Source organism: Stigmatopora nigra, chromosome 18 (assembly GCF_051989575.1).
Source record: "Stigmatopora nigra isolate UIUO_SnigA chromosome 18, RoL_Snig_1.1, whole genome shotgun sequence".
NCBI classification, from domain to species: domain Eukaryota; kingdom Metazoa; phylum Chordata; class Actinopteri; order Syngnathiformes; family Syngnathidae; genus Stigmatopora; species Stigmatopora nigra.
Genome location: NC_135525.1, coordinates 3,398,674 through 3,420,776, shown reverse-complemented (window position 1 = coordinate 3,420,776; position 22,103 = coordinate 3,398,674). Strand labels below are relative to the sequence as shown.

General features: G+C 38.7%; 2 protein-coding genes across 2 annotated transcripts in view; one reads left to right on the top strand and one right to left on the bottom strand.

The window, feature by feature from the left end:
* gsg1l2b (gsg1-like 2b) overlaps positions 1–5,292 on the top strand; it is a 12,789-nt gene extending 7,497 nt beyond the window's left edge. The window contains exons 4-5 of the mRNA XM_077739739.1: positions 2,016–2,127; positions 2,290–5,292. Of these exons, the coding sequence (XP_077595865.1) occupies positions 2,016–2,127; positions 2,290–2,590 (413 nt within the window). The 3' untranslated portion in view covers positions 2,591–5,292. The remainder of the gene's footprint in view (positions 1–2,015; positions 2,128–2,289) is intronic.
* A 781-nt stretch (positions 5,293–6,073) lies between these two features.
* Positions 6,074–21,851, bottom strand: hs3st3l (heparan sulfate (glucosamine) 3-O-sulfotransferase 3-like). Its single transcript, XM_077739420.1, has 3 exons — positions 21,102–21,851; positions 7,442–7,671; positions 6,074–7,255 (listed from the first exon to the last, which is right to left on the bottom strand). Exons 1-3 carry the CDS (start codon positions 21,566–21,568, stop codon positions 6,867–6,869), a joined length of 1,086 nt encoding a protein of 361 aa, XP_077595546.1. The 5' UTR covers positions 21,569–21,851; the 3' UTR covers positions 6,074–6,866.
* Positions 21,852–22,103: the final 252 nt, after the last annotated feature.

Here is a 22,103-nt window from a genome sequence, read left to right as displayed (position 1 = left end):
CATCAGCATCAGCATCAGCATCATCATCATCATCATCATCATCATCATCATCATCATCATCATCATCATCATCATCATCATCATCATCATCATCATCATCATCATCATCATTATTGTTATTATTATTATTATTATCAATCTGATATTAATTACCCTGCAATTGGCTTGCAACCAATTCAGCATGCCCCCACGTGGCTCCCATAGTTAGCTGGGATAAGCTGCAGCATCCCCCGCTACCCTTGTAAGGATAAGCTGTTTGGAAAATGAAGGAACAAATGAATGCTGGTAATTAATATTTATGGTATGCCTTACATTTAGGTTGTTGTTGTTTTTATGCGCAAACTAATCCACAATGAAAGCTTTGCATAGATTGGTGTGATTTGATCATCTGAACAGTAACTGAGTCTCTAAAGCTGCTTTGTGTCTTGTATGTGTTTTTAATAATTGGATAAGGGAAGTTAGTTCCTAGTGCCTGTGGGTTTTATAGCTTGAGAAAATAGAAAATAATAAAGCTTTCATCCATTTTATAGCACAGTCTCATCAAAAAAGCTGCTTGTAAACAGTTTCATCATAGATGGCTAAGCAATTAACTGGTTTGGAGAATTGGATTGATTCATTGGAGGTGGTTATCGTAGTCAGTAAAAGAGGAGAAACATAGGATGACTTTTATTCAGAGCCAGTCATCTTATAATACGAAATATGTGTTAGCGTGCAGGGAGAATACAAAGACCAATTTTATTGCCTGATAAACTTGTGATGTGAATGGCAAGCTTACTGACACTATTAAAGAAACACTTTCTTTTGGGTTTTACCATTTCAGGGTCTCAAGTAGAAAGGGAGAGAGATAGTTGAAATTTGGCAAACATTTGGAGCCACTTGGCGGCCCGCTGGCTTAAGTGGTTAGCAGGTCGGCCTCACAGCTCTGGGTTCTTGGGTTCAAATCCAGGTTGGTCCACTTCTGTGGCTTTTGTATGGTTACTCTGGTTTCTTCCCACATTACAAATACATTAATTGTAGGCTGATTGGACACTCTAAATTGCCCCTCAGTATGGGTGTGAGTGTGAATGGTTGTCCATCTACTCATACCCTGCGCCTCTGGCCCGAAGTCAGCTGGGGTAGGCTCCAGCACCACCGGGACCCTAGTGAAGGTTAAGCGGTTCAGAAAATGAATGAATGAATCGTAGTTATACTTGTTAAACTACCTCACCCTGAAAGTGTGAAAGATGTGCAGTTGAAATTTGGTGATTCTTATGGAATATCGCTCATATATGGAAAAAAGACTTAAGTTTCACACGAGATCATGTCAAAAATCTGCAATACATGGCGCTCAATCTGACACAAAAAAAATGTCTGAGCTGAAAATTCTGCAAGTGTGTGTAAGCATGTGTATATGATCACTGCTTTATTTTATTATTTTATACCATTACTTATAGCTGTCATATAAATAAGTGGCTATTTTGGAGATTTTGTAAACTGTAATTCGATGAAAATTAGAACATGTTAAATCACTTGATAAAAAAATTAATAAGGTTGGTGGTAATGGTGACTCTTGAACTGACTGCTTCTTCTAATGTGATACTGTCACCAAGTGGTGATGCTGGAGAAGTACATCATTTAGATACACCAATAGACAATTTATAACAGTTTCATTCATTCATTTTATGAAACGCTTTATCCTGACTCATAGATAGGGGCAATTTATAGGGTCCAATCAGCTTACCATGCATGTTTTTAAAATGTTGATGGAAACCAGAGTACCCAGAGAAAACCTGCATAAACCCAGGGGGAACATGCTAGCTCCACACAGGTGGACCAACCTGGATTTGATCCTAGTAACCCACAGGTGTGAGACTGACACGCTAACCACTCATCTGCCAAGGCTCCGTATCACAGAAAAAAAAAACCCTTTCTGTGGGTTTTGGAATCTTTTTGTTTGTTTTAAAGAAAAAAAAAGATGATTTTACTTTTAAATTGTATTAAAGAAGGTTTATTTATTCTTTTTAAATGAATTGTAGGTTTGCTGGGTATGGTGGCACACATGATGTTCACTACAGCCTTCCAGCTGACTGTCAGTCTGGGCCCAGAAGACTGGAAACCTCAAACATGGGACTACAGTTGGTCATACATGTAAGTCAATGTGAATACATTTTTCATTTTTCCAAAACAATTAGGTCAACTGGAATCTATCCCAGGCAACTTTAGAGCAATTCACTAGTCAATCCTATAATCAATTCTTTCTAATGAGTTTGTATTCTCGCCATGTTACAAATAAACTATGCTCATTTATAGATTAGCATGGAGTTCTTTCACAGCATGCATGGCCTCCTCCGTCACCACCATTAACCGCTACACCAAAACCATCCTGGAATTCAAGCACAAGCGACGGAACATCGAGAAGAACTTAAAGATTAAGCAAAAGTTATTAGAGTTGGATGCTCCCGAGCAGGTGTGGGACATGTATATCAGCTCGGTGCCGAGTACTGCAGAGGAACTGCTGGACCTTTCATCCAATGGCCGCAAACTCTCCAACACCTCCATCTTCTTGGACCTCAATGACCTGCCCGCCCCACAAATTGAGGAATACTGCTAGATTAGCAAATTATAGAGTCAAGGGTCAACATGGAATTGTCATTTTTTTAATTGCTTTGAATTATTTTGGACAAAAAGAAGTGCATCATGCCTACTAGTGTTGGTTTCCTCAGGTCCTGACTACAAAAAAAATCTAAAAAAAAAAAAAAAGATCAAGTACAGTGGTACCTCGACATATGAGCAGCTCTACCTACGAGATGCTCGAGATATGAGGATAATTTCAACCAATTAATTTGCCCTAGATACGAGAAAAAATTCAAGATGAGAGAATTATGGTACTGTCTTTTTGCCACATTTCTTTCGTGTATAAAATATATCTGCGAGCACTGGGCGGTTAGCAGGAGATAGCGTGACTGAGTCAACTATATATGAAAAAGCCAGCGGAATTTACATGGATTTGATAACAACAAAGGATCTGAAAAGGGGCAGCCTAAAACACCACCAGAACCCTTTAAAACGAGTCATGGCTGGTTCGAAAAATTTAAAGAAAAGATCTGGAATACAAGGGGAAGCAGCAAGTTCCAATTCGAAAGCTGCAGTGAAATTTGTCAACACATTTGACTCTATTGTCACCCAGGAAAGTTACTTTCCCCAAAAAGTGTTCAACTGCGACAAAACTGGTCTTTTTGGAAGAAAAGGCCCAGGCGGACATTCCTCATGGCAGAAGAGAAGGCCCCATCGGGAGTATAAACGTATGTATCCTGGCTACAAAGGATATCAAAGAGATGCTAGCGAAGTGGCAAGAGTTTTCGGATTTTGTAGGAAAGAGACACCCTGACAACCTGGCAAGTGGTGATGTGTTATCATATTGTGATGACATTTGTGCATGTCATTTTCAAAATATTTTAAAGGGAAGGCAAAAACAAACAACTCTTGATGATGCGTTCGTTTTGAAGAGTCAACCCATAGAACAAAGATAAAAAAGATTAAAACAAAATTTGAATTCAATTTTGTGTAAAGTTACAATAAACGTATGTTTGAGTACGAGTACGTTGCCGCCTGCTTCTACGTTTGTCAAATTATATAGTTCTATTAAACATATTTTAGTACTATTAAACATATTTTAGTACTATTAAACCACTCTTTATGTGTTACTTTGTCAATATAAGGTGAATTAGAACGAATAAAAATGGTCTTCCAATCCAATATCCTGTTTTTGGTGTTTTTTCAATGGTTGGAACGAATTAATTTATTTCTAGTTAATTTCAACGGGAAACGTTCGCTCGAGTTACGAGAAGCTCGGCATACGAGCTCAGTCCCGAAACAAATTAAGATTGTATGTCGAGGTACCACTGTATATAGAAGAAAAGGTGTACTTCAATTCATTAATTAACTAATAAGACTATGGTGAGAAAGAGTTGGATAGATATGTATAAAGCATTTCTCACCGCATTCGACTTCGTAGATAAGCTTGCATACCACTGACAGCGATGGTTTAAAAAAAGTGTCAAAGGTCACCAAAGTATGGGATTCTAAGTTCCCATAAATTAGTGTTATTTTTCGTTGATTTTTTTTCGACTGTTTATCTCCTGGCCAACATTTTTGTTGCATTTTGGGTTTATTTGTTTGTATGAATACAATTGATGTTCTTTCATTCATCTTCCATACTGCGCATCCTCATAAGGGAGCAAAAAATAGCAAAATAGGGTGTAGTCATAATTATTTTGAAAACAATTCATTCCCCCAGATTCATAACAATCACTCCCTGAATTTTAATCCTCCACCGGGCACGTGTAGCTAATACCCTTTGTTGTGCCGTCTGTATGCACTTCTGTGAAGATAAGAAGGTTTATTTATTTAGGGGGCATATGAAAAAGTGCAGAACTGCGAGGGTTCGATCCTACATCGGTTCTCACTGTCGAGTTTGCATGTTCTCCCACCGTGCTTTGGTTTTCTCTGGGTAATTTGTTTTCCTCCCACAACCAAAAAAACATATATTGTAAACTAGTTGAACACTCTGAAATTGCCCATAGGTGTGAGCATGTATGGTTGCCCATCTCCTTGTGCACTGTGATTGGCTGGCCACCAATTCAGGATGTCCCCAGCCTGGTGCCTATAGTTAGCTGGGATAGGCTCCAGATCCCCACCACCCCGCGACCCTTGTGAGGATAGATGGTTTGGAAAATGAAAGAACGATTGACTGCTTGTATGGAGACCAAGATTAGGTCTGCAGTAAAAAAAAAAAAGCTCAAGTCATTATATATAGAATAGTTAAATCCCTCACAGGATTTGAAAATGTGCTTAAAACTGTTACAGTAGCAGATGTCTCTGCAAGAAAAATGCTGAGTGCCTTTGCTCACAGCAGTATATGTTCCATCAAACAATGAGAAGGTTATACTTGCTCACATGCAAATGAGGTCAATGGTGGTTCTTGTAGCAAATGTGCAAACTGCCCAAATTTGCCAATAAGTGCTTAACTACTGTATAAACCCTATAATGTATCTTGTGTTGCTATTTCAATGTACAAATTCTAAAACACAGTGGCAGAAAACAGTAAATTTCAAGTGCATTTAAAAAAAAATTAAGCGTGTCTATATGGTAATTATTTGAAGTGAATTCTGTAAATTATCTATTATTATTTGTCATGTTTTTATCATGAATCATATTTCATTGCACTGAGTACCTTGGCATTTTTTTTCATAATGTACATTTTTGTTGTATTATTTGGTTCTACTTTGTGCATTTATTTGCAATAAAATTAAAATGGAGGTTTTTGAAATATTGTTCACAAGAGGACAGCGGTCTCTCAGTTGTATGTGTCTCATCCGTTTAAATACGGTAATACCTTGACATACGAGTGCCCCAACATACAAGAAATTTGAGATGCGAGGAAAATTCAGAAAAAATATTTGCCTTGAGATACCGTATTTGCACGACTATAAGAGTTTGCATGTTCTCCCTGGGCCTGCGTGGATTTCCTCCGGGTACTCCGGTTTCCACCCACATTCCAAAGAGATGCATGGTCGGCAGATTGGACACTCTAAATTGCACCTAGCTATTGTTGTTTGTCTCGTTGTGCCCTGCGATTGGCCTGCCTCTGGTCAGCTGGGATAGGCTCCAGCACCCCCCGCGACCCTAGTTAGGATAAAGCAGTTCAGAAAATGAGATGAGATGTATTTAGTTCATTTCTATGGGAACAATTGATTTGAGATACGAGTAAAACGCATTAACCTCGTATCGCAAGGTATTACAATACAGTGCTACTGGCTTTATGATGGAGTCACGTTACTTCAAGGTAAGTAAAACACTGGTAGACCATGAAAATGGTATTCATGCAAAAATGAAATAAAATTTTAATTTTTAAATCAGTTAACATACAATTAATTTAATGCAACAAAGAAACCAATTTCATCACTGCAAATGTTATTCACATTTCTGCAGGGGCATCCTGGACAAACTGGAAGTAACCTGATACCATATGATACTAATAGGGTCGCATTTGTAAATTTAATAAACTAAATACCGTAAGAAAAACAAAAATGTAATGAGTTGAAACATTTTTTTATTCCTGAAAATAGTTGCATTTTTGTTCTTAAACTAGTGCAAATACATGCAAAAAAATAAAACCCTGTAAATAGGCATAAAAAAGCCTGACATTTTTAAACATCCAAAGACTGAACAAAGACCCTGCATGGTTCTGAACTTTGTGTATGCGTTTGTCGGATGGGAGACCATTTGGACATTTCATCCCCGAAATGTAGCACACACATTTACAGCCCTGCTTACGAGTGCTAAAGAGCCAAGTGATGCACATCACTTACACCACCTACATCCATTTAGCCACATTCATTATTCAAGAATACAAAACCACTCAGTCTAACGGGAGCTCATTTTGAGATTCTCTCGCTCATCCATCTTTGTCGTTAGCGACATATAAATGATTCATCAGTTTTTCAGAAAATTATACATGAGTCACACAGTCGGTATGCATCGATTGGCCTGATGAAAAGTAGATGTAGAAGGTAAAAATGAACTACAGTTCCAACTATCATAATCAATATTATGTTATGATGTGAACTATTACAACCAAGTGCATAGTATAATTTAGCAGACACTTTTCCACTCTTAGAAGATTGAAATAAGGTGCCATTCATAAGTCTTCCAACACAAAATGTTCTAGATAGTAGCGAACTGTGAAGAGAAGGGATGCAGACGATCCAGAATGTGGAGTAGTAGAAGAAAACAAGAAGCCAGGCAACTGCTTCAGCACAGTGGAAAAGGGGAATCGGTGTTTAATAGCGAGTTTCAGAGAAAAGGATTTTTAGTACACCAATGTCTTACTGCCATCCAAAGTCCTGTCCCGCCAACAAATAAAAACGTTGGTTATGGGGCTTGTAAAAATCCCTCAGTTTCTGCATCACCTCCGGTTCAATTGAGGCGTGGGTCCTCCCTTTGGTTTTACCCAAACAGTGGGGTTTACTGCTACCTTCAGGCTTTTTCAGACAGGGGAATCCTTTTGTCTTGTTGAAGTAGAAATGCTTGTCTGTGACAATCCGCTGTAGGCCCAGAAAATCTTGGACTTTCCCTACTTCTCCAGCCGGATCGGAGATGAGTCTTTCGCCACTGACTAGGTGAACCTGACTCCGGGGAAACCAGGTCAGCCATCGCTCCAGGTGCTGAGCGTACAGACCAATCCATAGAGGGCTCCACTGAGAATCAATCTGACCTGAAACACATAGTATAACACAAGGGTCACCAACTGCGGACCTCGAGGGGACCCTATTCAGTCTGTTGTCATATCTCCCTTCTTTGCCACATTTGAATCAAATGATCAGTCAGCAAGCTGTTCAGAAACATCAAACTATGGGGGAAAAAGCTGAGGCTCACCTATTAGTACAATAGACTCACTCACCTGTGGTGCGATTCTTGAAGGCGAGGCTCTCAAAAGAAGGGATGTTAGGTGTCTTGGAGATGATCTGTGTATAGTCAGATATAGCGCGGGTCACTGGGTCCCGTACGACCACTATCAACTTCACATCTTGTGACATCGCGTGGACTCTTGAGGGTGTTTCCACAGTAACAAAGTAGCGAGGTGTCTTCTCCATGACAATCTGGCCATCCAATGCTTTGGGCATCATACTCCTGCAAGTAGATTGCAACATAGGACTTTGAATCTTGTCAAACCTCAGTCATATTTCATCGAATTTCATACAAAGTGTATAGAACTGAATGTTAAACCATGTGTATATCAGTGTTACAGGGTTAGAAACTGAGCAGACGCAGTTGATTTAGAGGTAAATGACTCAAGAGGCATCTGCTGTCACACCTGTCACAAACGTGACGTATTGGCCATGTAGCGTTATTCACTAAATGAGCAATTCTTATTGTAACCGCTGTGAATAAAATGTTTTTTAAAAAGTAAGGTTTTTTTGTAAAACCGATCTCGTCTTCCCGATTTTGGTTTTATAAACGTGTTTAATTTAATATTATCAATTATTATTTTCTCATATTCTGAATATCTCATGCTCTTATTAGTTCACAACTATTACGTTCATTCATTTTCTATTCCACTTATCCTCACAAGGATAATGGCAATTTCTGGAGGACTAAGGGTGAAAGACAGACTATTCCCTTGACTGGCCACTCAGCCATAGGGCACATAGAGAGAGACAACCATTCACACGCAAAATCATGACACGACCAAGCAGGAATCGATCCCATGTTTGCCTGCACGTCAACTGAGTGAACATCTGCACCAGGGGTGCTCAATAAGTCGATCGCAGGCAAACAGTCGATCACTAAGATACTATTGGTAGACCATGTGATAGTAAGATTTGATCGAGTGAAAAAAAATGCAATACAATTTTATATGAGACTTGAGCTGGGAAACAGCACCACTGCGAGTCCAAGCATGATTGCTATCTGTCTACACTACTTTAGGTACTTACTGACATCAGGTATAACATCAGCATACATAACTGCTGAGCTTTGTCATTGGACCAGAAAAAAAAAGTAGATCACGCAAAGTTGGTTCCTCGAAAAGTAGATCTTTGAGCAAAAAAGTTTGAGCACCCCTTGTCTACACCATCAGTTGGTCTACTATGAATATCTTATTCTGTTATTATCTCAAAGCTAGTCCCGAGTAATTCATTTTCCAAACTGTTTATTCTCATTGGATCCTATCTCAGCCAAATTACAGGCACCAGCCGGGGAACACCCTAAATTTGTCTCCAGCCAATTGCCAGGCACAAAGAGACAACCATTCACACACACACACTTATGAGCAGTTTAGAGTGTTCAACCAGCCTAAAATGCATCTTGTGGGAATGTGGGAGGAAACCAGAGTACCCGGAGAAAAACGAATTAAGCTGATAGTGAACCCTCAATCTCGTAACTGTGAAGTTGATCCTATTTGGACTTTACAATGCCTCTCAAAGAAGAGGTGCCATGATAGGCATTTCCTTGAAACCGGAACAGTACATGTGCGTGGCTGACAGTAAAACAAACAAGGATGAGATCATATTAAACACAAAGGTCAAAGGCAAATAGCTATCTTATTTTATACAATAACCTTGTAGCAGAGAATCAAGCCTAGGTTTCTTTTATGAATTACAAGTAGGGGAAAGACGATTGTTGCACTATCAAAAAAAATCTCTTTTAAAAAATGGGTGTTTAACAAATAAAAGATTGAGTATATACAATTAGAGAAGGTGAAGATATGCTCGTCTACTAGGATCCGACAGCCATTTCTGGCCACTAGAAAAAGTTTCAACTCTCTATGTTGCAGTTTGAACAAACGTGGCGAGAGAATCTTAACATACATACACACACACACACACACACACACACACACATACACTCATAAATCACTCTTTATAAGGATTATAGATCATGTATCTCAAAAAGTCCCAGAACAAACAGTAGGAGCCATTGGGGACACAAGAGCCGAAAGACATTGGACGTGCCATCGTGCCTCTGTTATCGGTAAAGGTTTCATGTGCTTGTAACCAAAGAAGCCATCAATACAGTCACCTCCCAATGCTTTCTGACTATTATGAATCGCACATACACACATAGAGTGAATACATTTGATCGGATCAGTATGAGACATGCAGTCTGCAGACTTCCTTTGTCCTTCCAATTGCCTGAACAGCAGGAGCCTCGCTGTCTACATCCATGTATTGATAGACACATTTTCAAACCACTTAGCCACACATTTTGCAAGCAAACATATGCTTTCTGTGTTTTTTTTCTTTTATACACACTTCTTAAGATTTCTTAGATATCACACTGTAGATGTTGGTGTGCATGTTTGTGCATAGCAAGAGCTTTGTTAATGAAAAATCTGGGTGACGGATGAAAGTGAAGTCTGCTTGTCATTTAAAATCGGCCTCCATTATTTCGACCGGAGGTTGTTTGTAGGCAGGATTCTGTAACTGTCTGCGACCCGTCTGTGCGTCGTAAAATTCATGATTGGCTGGTCACTAGATGACGTTACTAGATGACGAATGTCGCGAGATTGTCCGCACTCCCTGCCGCGTCACTTCGGTATTGCATCGACGATCAACAGAACTCTTACTTTGCTAGGATTCTGTAAGTGTCTGCGCCCCGTCTGCGTCGTAAAATTCATGAATGGTTCTTTCAATTGGTTCATTTTTAGTGGTTTATGGTTCTTTTTAGGAATTTGGAATTTGGAATCTTACTCAATCAAGGGAGTACAAAAATATATTTTTAGTATTGCAGATTTACAAAAAATTGTTACAAAAATATTTGTCTATGTAATTCTGCGCGTTTTCCCACAGAAAAAAAAGCATACAACGAAAATATTCACAAAAATAAAATAAAAAACCTGATCGACCGCCTCCGGTCGATTATACTTACTATGTTACCTTTATCTTTAATTACACTAAAATTTTAGTTTGTTTATTCAGCCTGTTATGCATGTTTGGGGATGCGGCAGGAACCTTGAGTATCTGGAGAAAAAACATATAGGCACAGGAAGACCATGCAAACTCTGCACAAGAAGGTTGGAATCTGAGGTCAGAAGAATGGTGAGGCACACATGCCAAACACTCCTCACTGTGTCTCATCAAAGCAGCAACATCGATTCACGTAATATAATGGCAAAATTCCCAGTTTTACCGGTAAAGAATTCTGGCAAAATTCCTAGTTTTACCGGTAAAGAATTCGGTAACATAATACATGGACACACAAAGGAGGAGAGGATGATTTGCAATAACTGAGTGTTTAACAATAAGTGTTTGTTCTATAATTCAAAACAGAGAAAATTGTATTGATGCTGTGGATTGCCTGAGACAGAAGCATGAACTATTGACCTTTTCATTTATTTCAATGGGACCACTGTGTTGTGGTGCTCAGTAAGACATAATGTGCCGAGATGCAGTCTCCTTCCATTCATATGAATGAATGCAGTGTGTGAATGCGCAGTTTATTTTGTTATTGTTGTGAGTTGTGACAGAATTCAATGTGACAGCATCTATTATAAGAGTTTAATATGAATGCATTTGAGTCAATATGCTGAAAGTGGAAGCTCGGACTGGAAATGATAGGGAGAATCCTCATCGTTCATTATATAGTGAGAAAAAGAGGTGAACTGCCTGGTAGTAGGATCGTTGGTATACTGACAACATTTATTTTACAATTCGTCAAAGCATCTTTCTGTGTGTCTTGATTTTTTTATTTTTTGCTAATATAACTGTCATAAATATTTGGATCTGGATCATCGAAGCCAAAGCAGTTTATTTTTAAATGATATTCCATTAGAACTATACTCAGAATTTATACGTCAAATACATAAAAGTGTGTCTTTTTTGGTCATTTCAACAATTAAAGTACAAAATAGTCTCAGAATTCTTTTAACAACATTGTTACACTGTTGTTAAACAGTATAAGTGTGAATATGCATTCACGAGGGAAACTAATGAAAAACAAAATGACTAGAAGTGCCTTTAAATGTGAGCCATACTCAGTCGTTATATGTCAAAATACATATAAATGTTTATTTTTATGGTCATTTCAACAATTAAAGTCCAAAAAAAGTTTCATAATTCTTTCAACATTTTTAGGCGGTTGTTAATTAATGAGTACCAATTAGTGTATAAATTCACAAGGGAGTCTCATGGAAAAAATGATTACATCGGCACTAGAGGTACATTTTAGTTTACAGGTTAAGAGCCATTTGCACCCTTCAAAAAAGCCACATATGGCTCATGAGCCTTAGGCTCCCTACCTGTGTCTGAAAGTGTTAGTTCTTACGTTAAAACATCAGGTAAAGATGGACAAATGCCTGTGGGAAAAGTGGTCCGTAGAATGAGTATTTCTCTTGTAAAAAGTTCTCGAAATGAGAAGAATTAATGATAGGTATGCATTTTTTTCAATCTTGGATTTTACATCCAGTTTATCCTGGAACCTATCCCAGGTAGCATCATATACATTACAACAACATTTAAAAAAATATTTATAAATATTATTATTTTCAGTCACTCAATATTAAGTGTAAAATGTGCAACTAGACAATAAATCCAATAGTTCTTAGCTTAATAGTGGTATTTTTTCCCCCCAAAAAATATTTTTACGTAGTATATATTTTTAAATTTTTCTTACTCTCATTTGTAGGAAACAGCTGGGTATACGAAAAGTGAAAGCAATCTGACTTTCAACTGAATTAATTGGCACTTTGAGTGAAAGACCAAACATCCAATATTATGAACACAGGGATTATCTAGTTTATCATAAGCCTCTGTTTGCCTTTGAGGAAGCTCTCTTTAGTTAGCAATTTCCCAATATTTCATCTAGACTCTCTAGTGAGTTATATCCCCAGAAACCCCAAAGCCCCCATTGATCGTCACGGTGGCTTATGGTAAGTATGTATGTGTTGACACCAAGGAACAATGACCACAAGAATAGTGATATGGTTGACACAAAGAGGTGTGAATACAAGGGGACAGAGAATTAGACTGAGGGTAACAATGTAGCACTGGGTCCCAGCTGGAACTGGGAGTGGCAGGTGGGAGATATGGCAATGAGGACCCTCTAGAGCCTCATCAGTATCGCGCTGTTTTCCAGCATGTTAAAAAATGTGGAGTTGATCATAAAATGGAATATTTAGCAAAGTATTATTAGGTGATTTGGATTATACATGTGATTTAATCATTCATTTTCTGGACCACTTTATCCTCAGTAAGGTCGGGGGGGGGGGGGGGGTGCTGTAGCCTATCCCAGCTGACTTGGGTCCAGAGATGATGGACACCCAGCCAATCGCAGGGCATTCACTGTTTTTCTTTTGACCCAAAATAGAAAAAAATGAACATAGAGTGTGTTAAAATATTAACTATTTGAGTGTGTAAATATGAGTTTGTATGCATGAGTGTGTTAGTAGGAGGCCTCTCATTGCCTCTGTATGGAGTACAATTAAGGGGTCAGGTTATTGTGACTCTGCTCTGTCCACTTCCAAGAGACATCCATCATAGAGGTGCCCAAAGTCTCGAGGGAGTGTCTTAATGAGAGCCGAGTACCCCAACCCGTCTGGGCCTCGTGACGATCACCTCCAAAGTGGATCATAGACTCACACACACCTGAACCCCAGTTAATAAAACAAAAACACAAAGTGGAAGTTACTAAATCGGATCTGGTAATAAGAGCAATGAGAAAAATATGCATACATATTAAGATTCAATATAACACATTTATACCAATAGGAGATCATATGGGGAATCTCTATTCAGCATTCATTTATTTTATGGTTTTCAACTGCCCACCGAATCGTGGTTAACATCCAATGTTATGACAGGCATTCTTCTTTGATTTGTGTGGCAATTACATGCCATTGTGGACATACAAAAACACAAGTAGCACCATACGCTATGTGATGGTGGCAGAAAGCCACAAACGGCCTCCTATTAATGAGTGTATAATGAATTGCAGACGGAGAACAGTCATTGGGGCATATGATTCTGAAAAGAATTTGTAATTTTTTTCGTCTTAAGTCTTTTCAATGAATGACCTTGATGGCATGCGTCACAAATGCAGAATGTCATGAACTAACAACATGTTAAATTAATATATAACAGTCAAATGAAAACATTCACAGTTGTAACAAAAACATGACAATACATGAACATCAAATTAGGATTATCAGAATTTGCACATTATGATGCGAATATGACGACAGGTACCAAGCTCAAATTTCTCAGAATTTTAGAAAAAAAACATATATGCCACATTTGATAATAAACTGCATGTATCCATGTCTTAATATGGTATATTAAATGCACATGGAAATTTAAATTGCTTAAAAATATATTTATTGGCCAAATTTACATCAAAACACTATCTTTTGGTCAACAGTCAGTCGTACTGCACAAACACAGACAAAAACATTCAATCTCACTATTTCACTGCAACTCTGTGGGCATTGAAGTCAGCCAATAGGTACCACTAATATATGTTAAATGATACCTCTACTTAAAAATGGTTCTTTACATGAAATTTTCAGATTACAAAAAGCCCCAACGGGAGCCATTTTGTCCCAAGATATGAAAAAAATCCAAGTTACAAACCTCAAACAAAATCAAACATTGAGACATAAAACAGTGTGTATTTTTTTCAATTATGCGGTAGAGTTGTTTTCCCATTTGTTATGTTCCAATACCTTGCTGGCCTTCTATGAGAGCTCAGAATTTAAAAGTCAAAATATGTATAAATGTGTCAATTTCAACACTTAAAGTACAAAAAAAGTCTCATAATGCTTTTAACAACATTTTTACACTATTGTTAATTAATGAGTAGCAATTAGTGTATATATTCGCAAAGGAAGTCTAATGGAAAAAAATGCTTGCAAATTTTAGCTTACAGGTTAACGGAGAATCATATGCACCCTTCATAAGAGCCACACATGGCTCAGGAGCCATAGGTTCCCTACTCCTATCTTCTAGTGTTAGTTCCTACATTAAAACACCAGGTAGCAATGGATAGGCCGCGGGTTTGAATCCAGGCCGGTCCTCACTGTGGGGTGTTTTCATGTTCACCCTGGGATAGTGTGGGTTTTCTCCGGGTCCTCCCACATCCCAAAAACATGCAGGGTAGGCTATTTAAACACTTTATGTTGCCCCTAGGTATTAGTGTAAGTGTGTAGTTTTCAGGGATTCATGGTGTCCTTTGCCTGGTGACCACGGTTTACTTGGATAGGCTCCAGCACCCCCCGTGAGCCTTGTGAGGATGAGCTTGGAAAACAAATGAAACTCCAGCACAGATAAAAGATATGCATTATTACGAGACACGGGGAGAAAAACTTCTATGCTTTTAATAATCTGCCCGTGCTAACTTTATCACTTTATTGCTATGTAGACTTAGGGTTGACATTGAGACTACAAGTGAACAACCTCTTAACATTGCCAGTAAGCCAAGGTTAATAAAAGGGATCATTTGAATGGAAGACAAAAAAAAAATCCTGTCTAAGCAGACTTGCCATCTTAAAGGAAGAACTTTTTTGACCCAATCTGAACAAGTCTGCCTTTGCACACAAATGCACTCACACACCTGATCCTAACTCTTATCACATTCCCCAGGATTGAAAAAGAGGTCAGCGAAGTTGCTGTAACTGTCGTCACTGTTCAGCCTGCAATCTAACCGAGCTTTATAACTCTCTTCCCTGAATTTATCTCCCACTTCATTCACTTCTACCCTGGATCCATCAGTAAAAAAATAACAACTTAAAAAAACATATTGGGTCAAACATGAGATTTCACCCGAGCAATTTTTTAATGGAGGCCTTTAGAGCTACATAGGTGGATGGAAGAGCTATGTGTAACATGACCCCCTGTGTTAGAGATAATCCTGCTGCAGGATAAAGCTTCCTGCTAATTGTAAGAGAAGCTGAGCTGACCATTGCAAAGCGCTCTAATGCTAGAGTCAACTCAAGGTCAGAGAGAGGAGATAGAAGTATCGATCCCAGACAGCATGGGAGGCAGTAAACTTCGAGGCCATCTCAGGGTTTATAACAGCGTTTTTCCTGATCCAATCTCCCTTCAAACACCATTAAGGCATCTTTGTCTGGGGGTCTGATCTCAATTGCTCCTCTACATTGGGGAGGTCCGTTGATGATATAATTAATACAATTTCCCATTTGCATTATCTTGAAATACAGGTGCAGCTTGATAAATGTGTCACTGATGGTGTAGTGGTACATTTCCCTGCAACATAGGATTGTGATTGCAAGTTTGAACGGTTGTCTGTCACTGTGTGCACCGTACAACTGAATGGCGACCAATTTAAAATGTAGTTTGCTTTTCGCCGAAAGTCAGCTTGGAGATGATAAACCACCCCGCAAAACGGACCAGAATAAGTGATGTTGAAAATGGATGAATGTATAGGCTTGATCAATGTAAATATAATCGTAAATCTGTTTTAATAAGGCAACTTCTTTACAGGTTTACATGCAGACAATTGTTTTGTTATTTTTGTTCCATTTTGAAAGGTTAAAATGAGGGGTAATGTAGAAGTAGTCAACAGGCTTTCACAACATTACAACAATTAATACAAGAAAAGTGGCCATTATAGGACTCACTGGACTCTTTTTCTTTTTGCTATTTACCTTTCTTCAGACTTTTATTTTTTACTGTTTTGTGTTGAGATGTAGTTTTATCTGAAAATCCTAAAAAAAAAAGTTTTGGGGACAATTATTTCAATTTTTTTCAATTATCTATAAAATCTTGGAATTTTTAGAACCTATTGCCAAGAGTATTTTTTACAAAGCAAAAGTGAAGAATTGTTGCTGTTACTCTAAAAAAATGTGATAAACTGAAGCGATTAGTATAAGAAATATATATGCCACAGCATCTACAACATGCACTGAAAAATCAGTGTTGCTTATTTTAATGTGTTACTTTTTTTTTCAAAACCTATTAGTTACTTTGCCCTTAATCCTCATTAGGGTCATGTGTGAGCTTGATTTTATCCTGACTAAGTTTTGGCTACTCTGGTATCAGGTTTTTTTTTCCCCAAAAGAAAATGTATAGATCCAGACCATATTGCACGTAGTCAATTTCTCACAAAAGAATTGTTGGTCAGCCCATCTGAATGTCATCAATTACAGTAAAATTGGTACAAGTATTCCAATTTTCCTCTCACTCATAGTGGCCCCATATTAAGTAACAATTCTATAGCCCCTGTTGTTCATTTACTCTACTGTACTTATGTAGTGTTTGTCCAAGTAATGATAGGAGTACATCATTAATTCTCAGCATACATGACCTGACCTCAGAGGACAATTGACAAAGCTGACAGTGATGTCAAGTGGCTCGACATACAATGATCCCCCATCTGGCCTGCAGGGAGTTGTGGCTGTCTAGTATCAGAGTAACATCACCTAGACACAATCATTTTCTAAAAAAAAAAAAAAAAAAAAAAACAAGCAACCACACTTGTTTTGTACTGTCTTATTTAGTTTCTCTACTAAACATCTTCTGGCAAAAAGTGTACAGTACCTTTATGGGCAGGGGGATCCTCACTATTTTGCATGTAAGATTACTACAAATTTAAACTATGTCTTTTCCTGTGTCTGTATTCTCACCCACTTGCTACTGTGACAATGAGATTTCCCAAATACGGTATGAATGAAATTATCTAATCTAATCTAATCGAATCTAGATAATGATATTATGTCTGGGGACGCTTACGACTTGTTTCTAAGAGTTTACCTTAGAGGAATATGTGTGTTTGAAGTGAATTAAAACACACTTTTTTTGATAGCATCATGGAAAAGCCATGATTAAACCTTGGTTGCAGTTTTTAGATTCCCAACTGTGCTACAAACAATGTTTAAACATTTGAAACTTATGTTGAATGTATTTATTTTTTCCTCTTTTTTAATACTGTTGCTTAAGTCAATCAGTTTCAGACTAACAGTTTTCCTTCTTAATATGATTTTTCACATCTGATACCGTTTTTTTTCTCATCCAACAATCATTCATTATCCACACCGCCTCTTAACTATGGGCAGAAGGCAGGGGACACCCTGAATTGGTTACCCACCAATCACATAATTTCGATTTTTGATTTACCACATCTCACAAGGAATCCATTTTACTCTAGAGCAGGAAAACTATTCCACAAAAGGCTGCAGTGGGTGCCGGTTTTCATTCCAACGCATAAAGAGGACACCTTTTCACCAATCTGGTGTCCTACAAGTGCAACCAGTGGATTGCAGTCAGGTGCTTCTTGTTTTCTGCAGAAGTCTTATTGGTCAAAGTGTCTGTGCGGGATCTGTTGGAACAAAAAACTGCACCTACGTTGACCCTTGAGGACCGGTTTGCCCACCCCATTGCTTGCTAAAGCAGATCTTTTTATGTCCATGTAGATGTGGAATTGTGTGTATTATGTTCGTTCATCGTTGAGCCAATGCTAGTATTTGGCCATAGTAATATACAGTAAGCTGTTTAACATTTTATAACCCACTCCAGATTTGGGTACGGTTCAAATATGTCATATTGGGATCATATTTATGGGGATTTAAATGTGCTTCTTACCCAATATGCACAATTCTAAAGAATCCACATTCACGAATATGAGTGCTTATGGATGTATGTTGAGGTCATTTATTGTAATTTTATTTAAATATTGTAATGGGTGACAGATTTTCCCCTCTTTTTTCAGTATACATTTGCAAGTGTGTATGTGTGTTGTATCTGAGTAGTGGAAGTTTTGATGGAGCAGCCTGAGAACAGACCCAAATGACGACAGTAACATCTGGCCCCGGCTCCAGAGATGATTATGCTGCAGCTCTGTGAGGACTCATCCTGCAAGCCTTACTCTCACCCTGGTTTATAGAGAATAACAGACATGTTCACAAACACGTACATATTGGTGTTGACAGATGGTGCCGTCTCTATGACAGTTGACTGTATCTCAGCAGAATAGTTTTAGGGATATATTTTGGTATGTGATCACAAAGATGAGTAAGCTTAAGACTGCTAATTGCTGCTTCAACTGATAGCAAAAGCTGATGATGGAATCCAAGTCAACACACCACATGAAGACTTTTACCATTTGCAATTTCGCTTATTATTCCTGGCATTACATGAAAGTATTGAGTTTAAAATTTGTTATCATTAAAAAAGTTAAAAACTTTGTGTTAGTCATTCTCATGAAAGTCAGAAAATTAAACCGACACAAAATATTCAGTCATAACATGCTTATGGCTAACTGATCATGAAAACTCAAACTATTCTGTCTCAGAAAAAAAAAACGTAATATTTGGAAAAACTTTAGACATTAGAACTTATCGTGACACTTCCTAATCAACCAAATTACTCAAACTTACTGAAAATGTGCTCTGAGACTATTCTCTGTCCACATAAAGTCGGACTCTTACTCGAGATGACTCTGCAACAATGCCACGGGCAGTTTGCCTTCACACTCTGTTCTCAAAATTTGCCATAGTATATAATATTGCTCAAGTCAGAGGTCATGGTTTTATTGGCTATCACACCAAAGACTGGGTTTCCTCTGTAATTTACCATCAATTCCCGTTGCTGGTTTGAGAGAGATAACACATAAAAACGCAAAACCAGGATTTTTCTGTCACAGGGATTGCCAGTTGTTCTGCCTATTTTCCTTTTTGTAGAAAAAAAGTAGTTGTCATCTATTATTAAAATCATTCACCTTTAACATTCATACACACACATATACATACACTTATACACTCATGAGTGCGCGTTTTTACTTATGTGTGCTGTATGGGTTATTGTGTGCGTTTCACCTCTTGTGTCCCTCCAGGCTCCCCTTTCCTTATGTGGTCAGGTGAGTGTGATTGGTAATCCGCCCCTCTGTGTGTATTTAAACCCCTGTGTCTGACATGTCTGTGTGGGAGTATTACCTAGTGTTTCGTTTGGTCTCCTTCACTTAAGTCATGTTTTGCCTCTTCGTTAGTGTGCAGCTTCTCAGCTCAGTTTTTAGATTTTGATAACCCTGTCCCAGTTTTTGTATTGACTATCTTCGTATTAAAATCCGTGAGTTGTGCACTCCCATCGCTTTTTTCCTGCTTCCCGGAACCTGGGTTCTACTTTGCTGCCAGACAGCCATGACAGTCTTATTCCTAACCCTAACCCCTGACTCAGTGACATTCGAAACAGTGTACATTTTGCATCAAAAGTGATATAACTTGCTGAAAAACACGAAATGACATCTGTAAAATAAATTCATTCTTATTCATGGCAGGTGTCATGTGATGATATAATATATGATATAATAATCTGGCAATAAAAACCATTTAGAGGGTAACCAGAAATGTTTTATGTTGTTGATATGAAGACACAACAAAATGTTGCGTTACTATCAGCCATTTAACATTAGCGTAAAGTTAAAATTAATTATTAGATTGTTTATTTCCATCCATCTATTTTCTATACAACTTTAACACATTACAGTCAACTCCACGTCCCAACTGACTTTTAGTATTGGGCGTGGTATTTCATGATTGATGGCCAATCAACAGGTAATTCAGTTCATCATGAGTACATATATATCTCTGAACACTACAACTTCATTATAAAGTACCAATGTTATGGTACTGTAAGAGAAATAGTATACATTAAATCGAAAACATACATTTTCTTCAGTTTGCGTACCAGAGCAGCACAAATAAAAATGTAATTTGTAAACAATCCTGTGAATAATTGTACTGGAAACTGTCAGAAACCTTAATAATTCTGATTCAAAAAGTTACTTTGATGGCGACTCTCATGTGGCATGTTAGGACTCAATCTTAAAAGGCATTCAGACTTCAATTCTGTGTGGGCAGGCCAATAAAAATAAACAAATGTATGTATGTATGATAATATTTGAAAGACTTAAGTGGGGCAGCTGAGTGGTTAGTGTGTCAGCCTCACAATGGGGAACAGGGTTCAAATCCAGGTCGGTCCATCTGTGTAGAGTTTGCATGTTCTCCCCGGGCCTGCGTGGGTTTCCTCTGGGTACTCCGGTTTCCTCCCACATTCCAAAGACATGCACGATAGGGTGGTGCAGAGCTACCAACCTCCGTCGACCACATTTCAGGAGTACCCTTGTCCCATTTCCGGAGTGAATTTGATTCACGCAAAATCGATATGCACTGAAGTTGCACATGACGAATTATTCGTCAGAACTTGTAACTTAGATGATTCACATGCACTCGTGTTACCGAATTCTTCCAGTTTACAGTGCTGTTGAATCAAGATGGAGCAAGCCGTAGCGATGGTGTGAATTCCAAGGCATTTTAATTGGAAATTTGGTACTTTTCCTGAAATTGTTGCTTCAAAAAGAATGTAAGTTACATTTTTGGGGGATTTGCAGAGTTTATGGAGGCTTTTAAAGGAAGTTTGCCTTGCATTTCCGGGTAAACTCCTGAAATTCCGGAGTAGTTGGCATCTCATCAAACCTGATTGGAAACTAAATTCCCCCCGCCTCTAGACCGAAGTCAGCTGGGATAGGCTCCAGCATCCCCCGCGACCCTAGTGAAATACTTATATCGGTTGAGAAAATAAGATGAGATGAAACTTAAGTGTTAGTAAACATACCTGTACCATTCCAGTCCTCGTGTATAATGTCGGTCAAAAAAGTGTGGTTCGGAACCAAGAGCTCTGATGTCAGGATGAAGGCGCAGAAACTCCAGAAGAGCTCTTGTACCCCCCTTCTTCACCCCAATGATCAGCGCTTGAGGTAACCTCCGAGTGGCCGTCCATTCCTTCCCGGTGTTATTCGTTTCTAGCGCGGGTTGCCCTGAGAACGCACCCTCGCTCACTGCCGCGGCTTTGGGACCCCGGCTGTCGTTTCTTGCGTATGGCCATCTCGCTGTGAGGACGCCGAACATGGGGGGCTTGCTGTCAGAGTTTTCGACCAGTTTCGAATGGCAGCATCCGGCCAGGAGGTAAACCAAGGAGAAGCATAAGATGCTCAGCGTTGACGCGATGGTGAGCCGGTGGAAGAGTCTTCGCAAATCCGCGTTTGGAAGATGATGGTGATGATGATTGTAAAAAACTGCCATCCCTCAGATATCCATGAGATTGACAAGCCATTTTACCGCGTGTTCGACTCACATCCAGTCATGATGAACTCTTGGCTAAGAAAGAAAAACTCTTTAAAGGATGCTTGTCAAAAGTCACTTGCTTTCTCCTGTTTGATTTACTTGGTGTGCGAAATCCAGGAGGATTTCACTTTATGCGAAAATGATGCGCTGTAAATCTTAATCATTAGTCAAAGTCATTCACCGAGTATGTTTCTCGCCCTTTCACCTCCACTGAATTAGTCTGTAACTCTCTGGGATGGTTTATCTCAAGGGTAAATCAATCTCTCTCCCCCTCCCTCTCTCTCTCTCTCTCTCTCTCTCTCTCTCTCTCTCTCTCTCTCTCTCTCTCTCTCTCTCTCTCTCTCTCTCTCTCTCTCTCTCTCTCTCTCTCTCTCTCTCTCTCTCTCTCTCTCTCTCTCGCTCTTTCTCCATCTCTCTCTCTCTTCCTCTCTCTGTCACTCTCGTTCTTTCTCTGTCTCTATCCCAAGCAACCAATTTTTGTCAAAATGTTTAA

Coding starts and splice junctions, on each gene's coding strand:
- hs3st3l (XM_077739420.1), bottom strand. CDS start 21,568: ATGGCAGTTTTTTACAATCATCATCACCATCATCTTCCAAACGCGGAT. Junction 7,672..21,101: donor CGAGGACTGGAATGGTACAG/GTATGTTTACTA, acceptor ATCTACTTGCAG/GAGTATGATGCCCAAAGCAT. Junction 7,256..7,441: donor CTTCAAGAATCGCACCACAG/GTGAGTGAGTCT, acceptor TATGTGTTTCAG/GTCAGATTGATTCTCAGTGG.